This window comes from Macrotis lagotis, chromosome 1 (assembly GCF_037893015.1).
Source record: "Macrotis lagotis isolate mMagLag1 chromosome 1, bilby.v1.9.chrom.fasta, whole genome shotgun sequence".
NCBI lineage: Eukaryota > Metazoa > Chordata > Mammalia > Peramelemorphia > Peramelidae > Macrotis > Macrotis lagotis.
This window is the reverse complement of record NC_133658.1, coordinates 572975450-572992810: the sequence shown is the minus strand read 5'-3', so window position 1 is coordinate 572992810 and position 17361 is coordinate 572975450. Positions and strand designations below refer to the sequence as shown.

The 17361-nt window shown below is 34.7% G+C and overlaps 1 protein-coding gene across 5 annotated transcripts in view; it reads left to right on the top strand.

Moving 5' to 3' along the window:
• Positions 1–17361, top strand: part of GSK3B (glycogen synthase kinase 3 beta) — a 288812-nt gene that overhangs the window by 248360 nt on the left and 23091 nt on the right. For 4 of the 5 annotated variants that reach the window (XM_074214590.1, XM_074214593.1, XM_074214591.1 and 1 more), the window contains one exon: positions 5703–5801. In XM_074214590.1, coding sequence (XP_074070691.1) covers positions 5703–5801 — 99 coding nt within the window. Of the gene's footprint in view, positions 1–5702; positions 5802–9724; positions 9848–17361 lie in introns of all 5 variants that reach the window. The other variant, XR_012474092.1, reaches the window with a different exon arrangement.

The following is a 17361-nucleotide window of genomic DNA, read 5'->3' as shown; positions in this document are numbered from 1 at the left end:
TTTGCTCAAGGAGCTTACAAGCTAGTGAGGCAGAGTTGGGAAGGTTTCACGTGTTCATAAATAAGTAATCATAAGATCATTTTAGAAGGGAAGGAATACAAATTGGATGAATCAGGGAAGGTTTTCACAGAGATGGTATACCTACGCTGGGCCTTCAAGGAGAATCAAGAATTCCAATATAGAATTAAGAAGGCTAGTGCTTTCCAGACCCAGTGGCTAGCTTGGATTAGAGAAGACATGTAAAGTCCAGTGAAGAGCTAAAACTTGCAGATAGTAATGTAGGAAATATGAAATAAAACTGGAAAGGTGCATTAGAAGCCAGATTGAGGATAATCTCAACTACAAGGTTAAAGAGTATATGTCTTCTGTTCTATAAGCAATAAACATCCCCAGAACTATTTTGAATAAGGAAGTGATAGTCAAATTTATGCTTTAAGAAGATTATTTTGGCAGCTGTGTGGAATATTAGAAAAAAGAGAACCTGGGAGTAGGAAGACCATTCAGGAAGTTCTTACCTTAGTCTGGTAAAGACATAATAAGGACCTGAATTAGACTGAAAAGCTTCATCATGTCATAGATTTATGTCTTCAAGAGATTTTTAATACCATTCAACTCCCTCATTTTACAGATGAGAAGACTAAGTATCATAATGGATAAGTGAATATTTGTTCAAGATCACAAAGCTAGTAACAGAGCTATAATTCAAATTCAGGTCCTCTGACTCCATGTCAAGCATTCTCTCCGTTGCACCATACTGAGAGTGGATGTAAGAGTTGTTGTGTAGGTAGAATTATATCAAATTGAGATGACAACTCAAGTCTGCATCAGTTTATGGACTCCTTCCTATTTTCCTAAGAGTGGGAACTGACTTAGAAATAGAAAATAAATGGGAATCTAAGGATCATTCTATTACTTGCCTTTTAATATATCTGGATTTTTATCAAACATCTGGGAAAGAATACCCAGTGAAATCTCAGAAATTAAGTTGATGCTATAATGGGCTAAGAAATAAAATAACAAATGGATGAAGATAAAAGATGAAAATTATATAAATAAGCTGAAATAAAATTTCACATAAGAAGTTAAGACACTAAGGAATGGTAATCCAAATTTTTCAATATGAGGTTACAGTAAAGGAAAAGGAAATGTGATTAGTCATAGATGATTTCCTGAAAATACAGACTCATTGTACTACTCTAGACTTTGATAATAGCAGAATATCTGCCTCTTAAGAAAGTTGAGAGAACAAATTAAAAACTATTACTCCAATCTAGAAATACCATGTATACCATATAAACATTTTGATACAACTGTCAGAGAGGATGATTGGAATTGTAGAGGATTCAAAGGATGAAGGAAGGCTGTGTGGTGCTGTATTAGAAAGAGTCCCGAACTGAGTTAGGAAATAGACCGTCCTGTGACGTTTCTGAACAGAAAGAGAAAAACTAATCTTATCTTATTGCCTTTCAAATCCTGTCTCACTCTTGGCTCCTCGTCTTTTAAAAAAAAATAGAGGTAAGTAGGATGGTCACCATATGTTCATTTCAAGACCTTAGTCCTGAATTCTATGATTTCAGGGGACCACAATATGAAGCATGACCTAGTAGAATATTGGGCTTGCTATCAAAAGCTCTGAATTTTAGTCCCTGCTTCAGTAAATTTCCAGTTGTGATAAATTGAATATATAAATTCTCAGAACCTAATTTTCCTCATCTGTAAATTAGAACTGGTAATATTTGTATTCTTTCACATAGGGTAGATATAGGATCAAATAAGATATAATTAGATACCCGGTAATTGTAAAGTGTTATTTTGTAAAGTTATTTGATTATTATGGAGTAAACAAAATTGGACCTTCAGGTTTAAAAGACAAGGTCTAAAGTGAGATCTCATTGAAGCCAACATAATTATAATATAGATTAGAACATAGACTTGTTCTCCAAATTTTGAAAAATTAAACTAATTGCCTAAAGCATGAAAAAGCAAATTGGGGTTAGCAAAAGAACCTCATCAGGTATTGCCAGATGAGGAAATTTTCCAGATAATATTTCATTTTAAACATTTGAGGCATGTAAATAATAAAATCTACCCTCTCATCTCTGCCTTAATACAGTGAGCACAATTATATTTTCTTTGATAAGATAGTTGATACATTTAATTATTTCTTTTAACTAGCAGTTATCTTTATTTTCTTTTGAGGCATGTAAAAGCAAAACATGATGTATTGGAAATTGCTGGATTCAGAGTCAGAGGGCCTGGGTCAGATTCCAGCTCTCCTACTTACCATCTCAATGACCTTGAGCATATGTTCTTTCAACTTTCTGGGCTTAATTTTCCTCTTCTATAAAATGAGAGGTTTGGACTAGATGACTCTTCCAAACTTGTGAGCAAGTAAAACATCAATTTTTCAACCTTAATATCCCCCATAGCATGCCCAACATCTGATTAATAAATCATGACTTCTAAGCCAGATGCCCCTAGCCCAAATTTGCTCTTTGTCTAGTTAAATTTGAATGATATTACAAAGTAGTTTAAGAGCAAGAATAGAATCCACCCTCAAAATTTCTGATTAGAGAAAATACCGTAAGACACCTAATATGCTTCATCATTAAGCTGCCAAACCTATTCATTAAGTATATCTACATTTCTAAATAGTAGCATTTTTTAAAATTTGACATATTTATAAGGGGCTCAATAAAATTTGTGATGGAGAAAGAAAGAGCCTCATAATTTGGTTCCCTAATGGTCTCATTTGGGAAAGGCTTTAAACTAAGAATGAGCCATCCTGATTCTATCTAGTTCCTCAAAAACTTTCAACAAGTAACATGAAGATTAGCACTCTTCTCTGGCTAGTTTTTAATGAGTAATCCTTAATTATGTCATAGGGCTCAAGTTAAGGCAAGATAATGAACCTCTCTCAGTTCCTGTTGATTTTATATTATATTCAGAATAAACCAATTTTTAACAAAATAGGGCAGAGGGGGAACACTTTCTTCCCCTGTTTCACATCTGAATGAACTCCAGATCTCTTGATAACAATTTTAAAACACAACAGTTTTCACTGATAAATTCATTTATATTGGGGGGAGGCAGTAAAGGAAGGAGAGGTCCAGATTTGGAAGGCTGGTTTATGCATATATAAAAGAAGCTCTACTTTTTTTTGTTTCTTTGTTTTTTGTTTTTTGTTTTAGGTTTTTTGCGAGGCAAATGGGGTTAAGTGGCTTGGCCAAGGCCACACCGCTAGGTAATTATTAAGTGTCTGAGCCCAGATTTGAACCCAGGTACTCCTGACTCCAGGGCCAGTGCTTTATCCACTGCCACCTAGCCTCCCCTTTTTTTTAGTTTCTAATGAAGGATGTGGCACTATTTTTAAACAAAGGAAGAGGAGAGCTTTAACAGAATTTTGTACTCAAGATTAGAAAGATTTTTAACAGTGCAAACCTAGAGCCTTTACCAGTTTTCTTTTATTTTACAGTATATTGCAATATTATTTGTCTCCTGAATTTTTTAGGAATCTTGTTTATTCAACAAAGCTTTCCAGAGGATCATGTTGCATTTATGTTTTTTATAAAAAAGATATTCACAGGAATATGATTTGCCAATTTAGGGTAAGCATAAGACATCTATAAGCAGAAAACTACAATGACGTTGGAGGAGAACATAAAACTAGTGATTGTAAAGATAAGGGGGGAGGGGAGGCACAGCAAAATTTAAGTTGCTCTGCCGCAGTTCTCTCCCAAAAAAATAAATCACATTTCTGTGCACTTTGAGGTTTACAAAGCACTTTACCAACAACTGCCCTGTGAATTTAGGGACTTGCAAGTATTCACATTTCCATTTTACATATCCGAAAACTGAGGCTCAAAAGAATTGATAGAGCTTGTCAGGATTATATAGGAGTGAGGATTATGAACCCACATCCTTCCTGGTTTTGTGTTCATTGATGCATTATACATTACAACACTATTGCTGAGAAGAGAGACAGTATATTATATATTAGTGGAACAAATTTAAGTATGATATAATGTATGTTTTCCATTATAGAAGCTTTATTTCAATGACTATAATGTCCATAATAATGTTTTGGACAGGAACTATCCCTGATGATTCCATATGTGCTCTGTTGTGCTCTATACTTCCACATCCAGAACCCAGGAGACAATCTGTGCTCCAAAGACCCAATGAGCATCTGACACAGTCCTAATAGGAAGGTTGTTAATTGACCAGGAACTGAGTGACCTTTGGGGATAGGAAAGAACCAACACTGGAAGGAAAATTTGTCACCTGAAAGAAAATATAACGAAATATAGCTCAAACTAAAAAAGGGAAAGGTCGATTTAAGAACTAAAAGTTGAAAAATCACTATTTTATCTGTGTTATCCTCAAACTTTTCGTATAGGGGGGAGTCGATATCTTCTGGATGAAAATTTTAGATTATCACTTAATATTCAGATTTCCATTTAATGTGGAACTCGTGATCATAGAAAGCTTTCCATTAAAAATGTTTTTCTCTTTACTAACACCAGTGAGGTGATATTTTTGAAATGCACAAAGGACTTCTTTGGACACTAGTGACAATGTCTACTCTTGTATTTGAAAGGGGCTTTGCTGTTTTCACAAAAAAGTCTTTCCAGGAAAAACATAGTAGGATCTTAGATTTAGCTCTAGAAGAGACCTCAGAGTCATTTAATCTAATACAGACAAAGAAATTAAGACATTAAACTAAGGTTAAGTGACTTGCCAAGGGTCACACAGCTAGTAAATGTCTGAGGTAGTTTTTGAATTCAGATCTCCCCTACTCCAAGTCTAATGTCCACCCCACCCATAAACCACATTTCCTTCTTCATTATTCCTTTTTTCCCCCCCATAAGGGCAGCTAGGTGGTATAGTGGATAGAGCACTGACCTTGGAATAAAGGTTGTGGAATTCTAATCCAGCCTCAGACATTTGCCATTTATTAACTGGGCATGTCATTTAACCCTCATTGCCTCACATCCAGGGCCATCCCCTAGTTGTCCTGATTCCTATCTGGCCACTAGACCCAGATGGCTTTGGAGGAGAAAGTGAGGCTGGTGACGTAGCATAGTATCCCCCTCACTCAAATCCAGTTCACATGTTTGTCATGGCTTCATCTCCTTGATGTTGTGGTCTTATTTAAAAATGAAGGACAAGCCTTATTATTTTTTTCCATGGATTATCAGCTACTAATGATCCTTCTGCCTTTCCTAAAAGTAAAATGTCAGATTAAATGTGCTGTCTATAGTAAAATGACATTGGATTTTTCCTGAGTTAATTTCCATGTTTCTTAATAATAACTTGAGCTGATAAGAAATCATACTTCTAGGAAATACTTTATCTCAATCCAGATAGGACAGTTTTCTAAACTTTTCAAGTCTATAATGCATCCATTAATCTGCAAGGAACATCTGATGTATATCTGCCATACCCTCATCCTCCAATTTCTTTTTTGTAATATATATTTATTAAAGCCCACATATAAGAAAATGCATTCTTTGGAGGTAGACCACCCTGCATATTGACAAATGTGCACTGCCTTTAAAGAATTATTATATCATCATCTTTAATAGTCAGCCTTAGTTGAAAGCATTCTAGAACCTCTCTCTTCAAAAGATGTTATCTGCTTATTTGACATTCAGTGTTATAAGTGAAATCTAACTGGTTTTTTTTTTACTTTTTCTTAGAACTGTCAAGTAACCCACCTCTGGCTACAATCCTTATCCCTCCCCATGCTCGGATTCAAGCAGCTGCTTCAACCCCTACAAATGCTACAGCAGCTTCAGGTGAGAGGAACACATAAGAGTCTTTTCTCTCTAATCTTAAAAAAAGGACTTTCTTGAGAAAGTAGAATAGCCTTGTCCACAGTCTTTTCTGAAAGGGAAGAAATGTCCTTTCATTCTGATTCAACTGATCCTTGTCTATATTTGCTTCATTCTGAATATCATAAACATAGCCCTTGAAATTATGAAAGAATTGTTGAATAAAGAGGTATGTTTTTTTACTTCATTACTTTCAGATTTGTGATTTTATTAGTGTGAATACTTTGTCCAATTTTGCAGATTGCAACCCTTCCCTCCACATCTTTATATTTGGCTTTATGAGTTTCTGTGATCAAAACATTAATCACCAAGTGGCCACCCTCAGCACAGTTAGTTAGTTTCATTATATGATACATACAGAGTATTGTGACATCATCCACTAACAGTCCTAAGTAAAAGCTTAATGAAGGCTTTTCAAATTTATATACATATGATCTTTTTGTTTAAACATACATGTGTATAATATGCATGTCCATATGAATATAGCATGAGAATTAAATGCACATGAAGGCTTTTAAATTTATATGTGTATAATACACGTGCATGTAAATATGTGTGCATAATTATATTCACACACATGTATGCATTATAAATACATATACCCTTGGTCTTGTAAACCCTGACCAGAAAGAGTACATTATTTCCTTTTTCCTTTTAAATAAAATTCTCATATTCCTACCCACATCTTCTCCTGGAGATCCATTCCCTATAATAAAGGATGAAAAGGTAAGGGAGTTTTGAGGGGGGTTGGTCCACAAAAATCTTTCACATGTCAAAAAAGGTTGTCATTATCAGCAGCATTATATATCCATACCTCACCTTCCAACCTCTGCAAAAAATCCAGGGGGAATACCTCTCATGGCTCATCCTTGGGGCTAAACCTGGTCATTTTAATTTTGCAGCATTTAGTTACAATTGTTGGGGTAGGGGTTGTTATTTTTTCACTTATTGTTATAATAATTGTGTATAAGTCTTCCCATATGTCTTTATTCATCACATTTAGGAACATTCTTTTCATTTTGAGTTTTTATTGGTTTAGTTTACATTTTACCTTAAATCACACTTATAAAATGATTTCCTGAATATTGTATATTGACATAAAAGAATTTTAGCTTTATTTAGTTTTCAGTTCTTACAGTATCATAATAGTAAAAGAGACATGAAAAAAAGCAATAATCATTCTTCATAGCTTAAAATTAGAAAAATCAACATTAATAACATTAAGAAAAGCATTAAGCCCAAGAGTTGCCTCAACTCTCAAGCCTGTTTACTCATGTCTGAAACAGGGATACGTAAATACCTCCTTCCCCCACCACTTCACTGTATTATTATGACGATCAAATGAATTAAAATCATGTAATGGTAGAGCTAGATAGAACCTTAAAGATTATTTAGTCTCTACAAATGAGAAATGCAGGTGAGAATATAAATTATTCTTAAAGACTCATTCTGTTCTCTTTTGAAAAGAATTTCACAGCCATCATTCTTCCTTATGGTCAACTTTTGTAATTTTATTATAAAAATTGAATGAAATCATAAAGCCTTTTGGGGACATTTTCTTGAGTTGATTTCATTTGGATTATGAGCAGGGAGATTTACAGTCACTTTGATATTTATAAACCTTGTTAGGTTGAGAAAATGTAACCTCTAAAGTATTGTTTCTATATTTACTATTTATGTTAGGTGCATGAAATACAGCTATTTCTGTCTATACTAAAACCATTACTGCACATATTATCAAGAATTTCTTTTCATGTATTTTTAAAACGTTGTGTCTAATGTTTTTCTTCCCTTAAAGTAACTTGATTTTACTTTCCAGTAAATGTTCTGAAACTTTTTACAGAAAATCTCTATGCTTAGAACAAATGGAGAAATTCCCCCCCTTTTTTTGAAAAATCAAAACTTTAGAAAATTGTAATTTATATCTGAAGGAAACAAAAAAACAGAGTAAATACTTTAAACAAAGGTTTAAATCATAATGGAACCATAAAATAAATATTTACAGGAAGAGTCCTGTAAAAAAGACCTACATTTTTACTAATAGAACTCAGTCTGACCATTTTATGCCCAGTAGCAAGTTGCCTCAACTCTCAAGCCTTTTTACTCATTTCTGAAATAGGGGTAGTAGTAATACCTCCTTCCCCTACCACCTCCCTTGTTATTATGAAGATCAGGTGAAATAAAGTCATATAATGGTAGAGCTAGATAGAACCTTAAAGAATATTTAGTTTCTGCAAATGAGAAAACTAAGACCCAGCTAAGAAAAATGACTTAGATGATAATATGTATCCTCACTCTGCATGTAGTAGTAAATGTGCTATCTGTGCATGTGCATAGATGGCATTATTGTTGGAGCCACCCCAGAATCCATAGCACAATGGCTGACATTTAGTCATCCTAATAACATTAATCTTGCTACTCACTGTGAATACAAGAGAAACAGAGGAATGCTACTGTCTTTTTATAGTTGTATGACCCAGAAGAATGTAAGGGTTATGGTAGGTAGCAGACTCAGGGATCTAGAGCAGTATCTTTCTTCAGGCATCTTCAGATTTCCATTAATGCACAAAAATGGTTAAGTGTACAGTCAGATCTCTTGCATTAGAGGGTCAATATCACATGAAACAGATTGTTTTATTAGTCATCCTTCTTTACAGAAAAATCATCTTCTGCCTTCCTAAATTTCTGCCATTTTTCAGATATGAAGTTTTTCTTCACAGCCTCATCTTAAATTTGCACATAATTGCTGCAGTTAAATGATTTTTTTAGCCCTAAAATTGTTGGAGATGAAAGCAGCATGATGTAGTAGACTGGATTGGGTGTCCAAAACCCTGGGTTTGAATATAAGCTTGACTTGCTAGCCACCTGTCACATCTTTTTGCTGCTTTTGGTCTCATTTCCCTTATCTATAAAAAGAGAGGGTTTTACCACGTTATCTGAGTTTCTTTCCAGTTTTAAGATTTAAAAATCTATCAAACTTATCAAACATTTTTAAGTGGCTTAATAAGTAGAGAGTACTGACTGACCTGTTAGATAACCTGGATTTTAGTTACATCTCTTATTACTATCTAAGTGTCTCAATTCAGACAAGTCACTTAATTTTCTTAATATCTCAGTTTCCTCAGCTATAAAATGAGGGTATTGGACTAGTTATCCAAGATCTCTAATGGCCAAATTCTTTGTCCTTTGTGCCTTAGTTACCTCCTATATAAAAATGGGATAATGTCTACTTCATAGGGTTGTTGAAGATAAAATGAGATAGATACCAGAAACTGCTTTGGAGCTGGGGAGGCATAAAGAATTAAAGTACTACAGAAATAGAATAAGATTTTTACTTTCCCACTATAATTTGTCTTTCTAAAGGGACAAAATTCAGAATTGCTGTAAAAGAATATGAAATTGCTCATGTGAAAATTTTCTTAATTTAATTATGTCAGGATTGAGTTATTCGGTTACTAGTATTGAACTAGCTAGTTCATTTGGTAAACTCTCTTCCAGCCTCTAGTTTTGTTTTGTTTTTTTTAATTATTTCATTAAGCACAAAAGTAAAAATTCTGAGTAATTTGTTTTTGTAATCATATTTACCAGATTACCAGATCAACTAATGGATGTTATGAGGATTTGGGGGGATATTTACAGTAACCTTGGGAGACCTGATTTTCATGTTGCTTTGATGATGATGTCAGCATTTGTAAAATAACATGTTCCTATAGCTTAGTAGTTGTTTAAATCAACATTAATTCAATATGAAAATACTAAATAACACTAGCATCTCAGTCTAGCTTGCAGGATTTCAGCAAAATAAATTAGAAGTTTAGAATGATGAAAATTTAAGTTAATCATTCCTATTGGAGTTGTATTAATTTAATCAATGAACATTTCAACAGTTTCCATAATGTAATGGAGAGTGAGAGGACCTGGATCTCAGTTCCAAGTCTGCCTCTGACTCAACTGACCGACCTTTGGCAAGTCAGTGCCTTTCTGGACTTCAAATTCCTCATCTCTAAAATGTAAGGTTTGAAGCAGATGTTGTCCTTCCTGCTCTAATATTCAGCAACACTTAAGTAAGATTATATAGTTACTCTCATTTCCAGTGAACAGTTTATTATCACTTTTTTAAGAAGAAACATTAATATAAAATGAAATTTAAACCATTTTTAACAGATCTGGTAATATAGTTTAAGTTATGAAATTCTCACTTAGGGACTCTCTTTTAGAATGTTTTGTGTCTCTACATAAGATTGCTTTTCCTTTTATTTAAATAAAAAAAGCAAAGTTCTTTCATTTGTTTCCACAGAGTCCTCCAGTACCTTATCAAGGTTTGGAGGTGACAATGGGTTCTGCCTATGCCAGCAAAATACAAGTTCTGGATGATTTCTTTAACCTCTATAGTCCTAGAAATAGACTTGTGTTTACTTTCTGAGCTTCCATCCTAACTAAGGGCAGAGAGGTTCAACACTAGCAGGCAGGCTGCTTAACTGATAAATTCTTTTTACCATTGCAGCCTCTGAAACAGAAAAATGCAAAGGTAACCCTCAATCCTATACTCTTAACCCCACCCTATTCCATTTCTGCAGTGACCATAAGAAGAGGGAAGAGGAAATAGTAAGAATCACAGTTTTTAGACTATCTCTAAATATTAGACTAGGTGTTTATTCTTTAAATATGAAGTCCTTACCCACTTCAATGAGCAGACTTAATTTTGGAAGAATTGAATTATATTAATCTTGGCATTCTCATTATTTAAAAAAACAAAAGACAGAAGTAGCTAAATGAAAAATGGTTCCACGTTTTCTTTGGAGAGCAATAAAGGAACTGGCAGAATTGATTTCATCATAAGTTTTGGAGGGGAGAGAGACAGAGAAGTCTGATAGAAAGGATATCTGTCCTGATTTTTTTCAGTCATTCAAAAGTTTAACCATTATAAACCAATTTCCAAAATAAGAACAAAAGAACTTAAATCCTATTAATGACAAAGCAAACATTTAACTTACTTGCCAAGCAGAGAGAAATGCCTGCTAAAGACCACCAATTCAGATTTATAAATTTAATTAAATCTTTTGAAAATGGAAGGTGAGAGATGAAGAATAGTACTGTACTGCCTAATAACAGTAGAAAACCCAATTTAAAAACAATCTGGTAAGAGACCTTTATAAACACAGTTGTAGGGTCAGAGATTTAAAGGTGGAAGGGACTTCTGAGGTTATCCGGTCCAACTCCTCTATTTAAATATAAGGGAACTGAGGCCCAGAGAGGGGAGGCAATTCCTCCAAGGACACACAGGTAAAAGTCCAGGTTAGGATTCACACTCAGATCTTCCTGACTTTAGAGCAGTGTTCTATCTGTTGTGACACCTAAAATGCCCTAAGTCATCCTGAAAGCATTTATAAATGAAACTGGAAAAACAACAAGCAAATTAAAGCTAAAAGATCCATAATGATTTTTTTGTTACAAACCTCTCATCATCATGGACAGTGGATGAGGAAATACCAATGATGCAGGGAGGGATGAGGGAGCATGACACAAAAATTGGAAAAGCAATTGAAGTAAAACTGGCATTTGTATGCAAAGGGAGAATTCTAGGCAAGGAGGGATTCTTTGTAAATAGCAAAGTCTTCTGGTTGTTCCTTTTCCGGAGGACATTGTGTTGATTACATCAAACCCTAAAACATTACAGAGCATGCCAACTGAGTTCTACCATTACTCTGAAGCATTTGCCCTAACCATATATGAAAGAACCAGTGAGTAAAAAATCTGTCATCCACACTTGTACAAATGGAAGAACAACTTAAAGAACATTAGGGGCGTGTGTGTGTGTGTGTGTGTGTGTGTGTGTGTGTGTGTGTGTGTGTGTGTGTGTGTGGTGTATATATAAATAGATATATAAAACAATAGGTATATTATATATGAGTATATGACCCAGAATTGAATAAGAGGAGAAGGAAAATCTTAGATTGACTTTGGGAAATTGAGGTTGTTTTTTGGTTTGTTTTTAATGATCTCAGGTTTCTCCTCAAAAAAATGGCCCATCTTCTTCCAATCATTATTCTTCCTCCCATTGTTGCTTGGCTGAGTCATACAACACCATAGCCAACAATCTCTACAGTTGCTGAAAGGGATACAGATGGTGGGCATGTACTGGTTGCAACCCATTAGAAATAATGGAATTACAAAGAAGAAGCAGTTTAAAGCATGTCATAAAAGAAGTTATATGCAGAATATGTTCTGGTCACAAGTTTAAAATAACCTGTGTACTCTGTCAGTATTCTTATAAAGTCAGCAGTAAACAAGGAAGGCCATTCAACATGTTGAATGGTTCTCCTGTAGTGAATTTATGGGAAGATATAGAATAGCACCTCAGAGAACAGTCCTTCATGGATGGGTCATGATCAGCATCATTGAAGGGAACATCTGTCTCAGTGACAATAGGGATCTACTTTCAATATTTTATATATAAAACTCATCAAGTCTTGAATTACGAGTGACATTAAATCTAACCTAACCATTTCACTTAGAAAATGGAAGCTGAGGCACAGTGAGGTTACCTTGCTCAAGATCACATAGCTTTTCAGTGTCAGGACTAGGTCTGACACCTTGGTCTTATTACTCCAAACTTTCTGTTCCCCAAAAACTTCCTTGAATAAAAAATAGACTTTTTCTAGGTTCTTGTCATTCGTGGAATTCTACTATTGTAGAAGATAGATAATCAGATCTATTATCGCACTCCCTTTAAACCCCACACACACAACCTGGGGTGGGGGGGATGTCTTAATATGAAAATAAAAGTATTAACTACTATTTTTCTTTCATTAATCTTGTAGATATGTGTGGTGCTTTGTTAGTAATAAGGGCTCACATTGATATTATAGCACGCAGAAAGCATTTGATAAGTGCCTGTTTTCTGATGTTGGAACTTTGAGGTTAAAAAGGTGCTCTTACCTCATTGTCTCTGTAATCTTTATTATTTTATGCTTTCTTTAATGAAAAACTTTATTTTGGGTAACTTCTATGTGTGTAAATTTGTTTTAAGACATTAACTTAAATATCCATAACTAAATAATGTAAATAGTCCCTATAGCTCTCTTATTTTTTTTAACATTATCTTCTCTTTCTTCTCTTTGACCTGTTGCCAAAGTAAACTTTCTCTCCTAGTCTTATTTTATATCAGTATTTTGCTTTGAGCTCTATCTTACTTTCAGCTTTTTGCTGTGGCTTTTGCTAAGAAAGCAAATAACCCAAAGACCTTATGTCCCTAACCGCAGAATGAAGAGAGGCAGGGCAAAATTGCTGCAGTTTAAATCCCATTTATGTAGTTGCATTTTTCATTGAACTCATTTTGTTCATTTATATGTCATAGATCCAGAAACATGATTTTGCTTAAATTCTATATGAAACCATGAAATTTGGTTGAGAGAAACCGCCTGTGAAACTTTCAGAAATGCTATTTAGCAACTAAATCTTCACTACTTAAAACATTTTCCTTGTTATTAGACCTGTGAATTTCAAAAGATAATGGCAGCTATATAAATGAAAATGAATATGTCCTTTCTCTTAAGGTTTATATGCCTTCCAACAGCTCAGATGTAAATCAGGGAGAAGAAAGCTTACATTTTAAAATGTGTTCAACACCTAGAATTGCAAACCTGAATCCAAAATTTATAACATGCCATAAGGGACCATGTGTTATATGTATGTGTGTGCATGTAGACATTGGTGTATATGATCTTGAGATTGGAATGTAGCATCTAAGAAAGTATATTAAGCATAATATTAAACATTAATATCATGATGTTCTATTAAAAGTCATTTCAAATCTTGACATGTCCCCAAGCCCACAGAATGATTAGAAAATAAATCATTTTAAAAATTAAATTTAGAATTTCAAAATTAAACCATAACTTACATTATAACCTATTACCTTCCAATATCCAAAGTGCTAATCAGAAAGTGCAGATATTAAATCCCTATAAAAAGGAAAATAACAAATTCTTGCAAATACCAGCAAGATTTCAAATGCATTTTTTTCCCTTTTCCTAAAGGATAGTTCCAATAAGTGTCCAAATAACAGGGACAGATAAGTTCAAAGTAGAGAAATATTTATATGGACAAAAATATAGTTGAGAAAGACTTCACAGAGAGCCTTGAAAAATCAAAGAATTTATACAATGGAATTAGGAAAATGGGAATTCATTTCATGAAGCATCAGTCAACAGGAATAGGAGGGCAAAAAGCCTGGGGGAAAAAATCAATCTCAAGGAGCTTCCATTCTAACTTTGTTCTGTTTGAAGTCATTCCAGGCAGAAGGCAAAGCAAATGATAGGAGTGAATAAGGATCTGGACAGATGACAGGTATATCAGAAAAGATGTCAGATAGTGTCTTTTGGTACCTTCTCTTGGAAAAAAAAATCCACTTGTTTGCAAGAGATTCTTAACTACCTTTATTTATTCATTCTACAACAAATATTTTCTTAGTATAAATACCATATACAATTCACTGTACTAGGATATGGGGGAAAATAACAATCACAGTCTTCATTTGCTACTTAGTATATAACATGGAAATTAAGAAATGAATGATTTCACTAAGAAGTAGAATGTGAAAGTACACCAAGATGAGTTTTGTTTTGCTTTTAAGTGCTATGAAAATTCAGTAGATGCAAAAAAAAAAAAGTTGCTGTGAGAACAAGGTAGGAGAAATTTGTTCTGAATTGAGGGTGGAGGGGCGGCTAGGTGGCATAGTAGATAAAGCACCAGCCCTGGAGTCAGGAGTACCTGGGTTCAAATCCGGTCTCAGACACTTAATAATTACCTAGCTGTGTGGCCTTGGGCAAGCCACTTAACCCCATTGCCTTGCAAAAAAAAAAAAAAAAAAAAAACTTGAATTGAGGGGTGGAGAGGGGCAATAAATCAGGTATGTCCTCATAAAAAAGGTAAATGATCTTAGCCTTTAAGGGGAGATTAAACCTCTGTTCCATTCCAAGAACCATTTCCCAAAGGCAGTCTGGCCTGTTTTCTTCCTGCCTGCACAATTTAAATGGAAATAGGACACAGGCAACTTTTTTGGAAAACAGTTTGACTAGCATGTAAGGTATGTGAAAGGGAATAGTAGAAAATAGATAAGACCACAAAGTTATATTGGGACCAAATGATAGAGGGTCTAAAGGCCATCAAAGAAACTTGGGGGTTTTTTCAGAACCCAGTTAAGTAGTTCTGTCCTCCATTCTTTGCCTCTTCAACTCCATTTTCATACAAGTCTATCCTTTATATTGCTTTTGGAGTAATATTCATTATATATAAACCTGCTTACAGCACTCCTTAGCTCAAAATTATTTAAATACTACTTTAAATTTAACCTTCTTTGCTTGCATTTAAAGCCTTCTGAAACTGGCCCAGCCTATTTTCTAACCTCATCTACTGTTAAACTTCCCTCTAGCCATTATGTTACATCTAAACTGGAGTCAGCTTTCTCCCTTCTTCCCAAACCAAACAATGTACTCTCAGTCCTTTGCACCTTTTTCATGATGTTTATTAGGTTGGAAATGTCCTCTCCACTTTTCATCTACTGAATTCCTTCATTCCCTCTCATATGCCATCTCTTCTAAGAATCCTTCTTTTGATTCCTTTCCACTTCAGACTCCTCTTCACTAATTTCCCCTTAAATATATACTCCTTGATTTTCTACCTTTTTTGGTACACTCAGATATTTATATATCATCGCTATATGATTAGCCTTAAGGCTCCATGAAGAAACAGTCTATGGCACTATCCAAATTTTTAATCTCAGCCAGTGACTAAGCTTATTATTGTGTTCTCTGTACCACTATAGGCATCTGATGTGTGTTGCTTGATGATTAGATGAATGAGGATTCTGGAAATTTTTGAGCATTGGAGTGACATGATCCAAACTATCCTTTAGAAATCTCACAACAGTGATTTAGACTATGAGAAAGGGTAAGAGACTTAGGACAATGTGAAATAATGGCATGTCAGAAAAGCTGAGTACGAGCTTCAGCTCCTGCACTCAATAGCTCTGTGACTTTGGACCAGTCACAACAAACTTAAACAAACTAAACTTCAATTTCTTCATCTGTAAAATGAAGTGAAAGTATCTGAGTTATCTATTATTTAAGGAAAGTGCTTTATAAATATTAAAGTATGATGTAAATATAAGTAGAGAGACTCATTCAGAAGACATATTCAAGTGAGAGAAGTGAATAACATTTGCAGAGGTTATAAAATACCTTGCATTTACACAATATTATTTAATTCTTACATAGTAAAGTATGATAAAAAGAGCTCAGGACTGGGGGCCAGCTAGGTGGTACAGTGGATAGAGCACCAGCCCTGGAGTCAGGATGACCTGAGTTCAAAGCCAGCCTCAGACAATAATTGCCTAGCTGTGTGACCTTGGGTAACTCATTTAATCCCATAGCCTTAAATTAAATTTTTTTAAAAAAAGAGTACAGGACATAGAGGTCCTGTATCTAACGCTCTTTGGCTGTATGCCTCTGAAATTCAGCTGCCTCATTTACAAAGTGACGATCTGTAGTAAACTATTAATGTTAAGAGCTATACACATTATTCCTATTTTGTGAGTAGATATTTCACAAACAGAAATTTCATGATTTTTCTCGAGGTAACTTGGAAGAAGAAAGCAAGTAGGAAGGAAACAAGCATCTGAACATTGCCCCAAGTGCTTTACATGTGCTTATTTGATCTCCCAACAACACCATAAGGAAGGGGCTTTTATTGCCTCTATTTTACAGTTGAGGAAACCAAGTCAGAGGTTGACTTAGCCAAGCTTACCAGCTAGGAAATATTTTGAGGCTGGATTTGCCCTCAAGTCTTCCTGCCTGCAGACCCAGCACTCCACTGCTCCACACTAGTTGTCTCTAGCTAGTAAGTAATAGAAGTGAGCAAATCTAATGATCTTTCAACCACACTAGGCCTTCAAGAGTGAGAAAGTGAGAGAGCAAAAAGTGAGAGGGGGAGCCTGGTTTAGGGTGACTAAAAATGAAGGCAAGTCTAGGGGAGCAGAGTGTGCTAAGTATTTTCTACAAATCTTATTTCATTTGATCCCAGTAACAACCCCAGAGGTAGACTGCACAGTCAGCCAACTAGTCATTGTCTGAGGCCCTAGTTGAACTCTCATGTTCCTGATAACAGGTTCAGCACTATCCTCTGTGCTATCCTCTGCCTTTAAATCTAGGATTAGATTAGAAGACTAGGGGACAGACCCAAATGATGCTGTGGAGAAAATTGTAATATTAGATAATTTATAAAAGTCTCTGTTTTATTTAGGTTTAGTAGTTAATTTTATTGAGTTTTGATATTTTTCAGAAGTTATTTTCAGACAGATTTTATAAACTATTTGCTCTAATTTTCCTTTTAAAAATGTCAAGTTCTTTTGGCTTTACGTTGCTGCCACTTCTTAATATACTGCTCACTTGACCTTATGAAGCCCTCACTCAATAGCAAACACTTAAATGAAAGGAAACTAAATTTCTGCCATGTCTAAAAACAC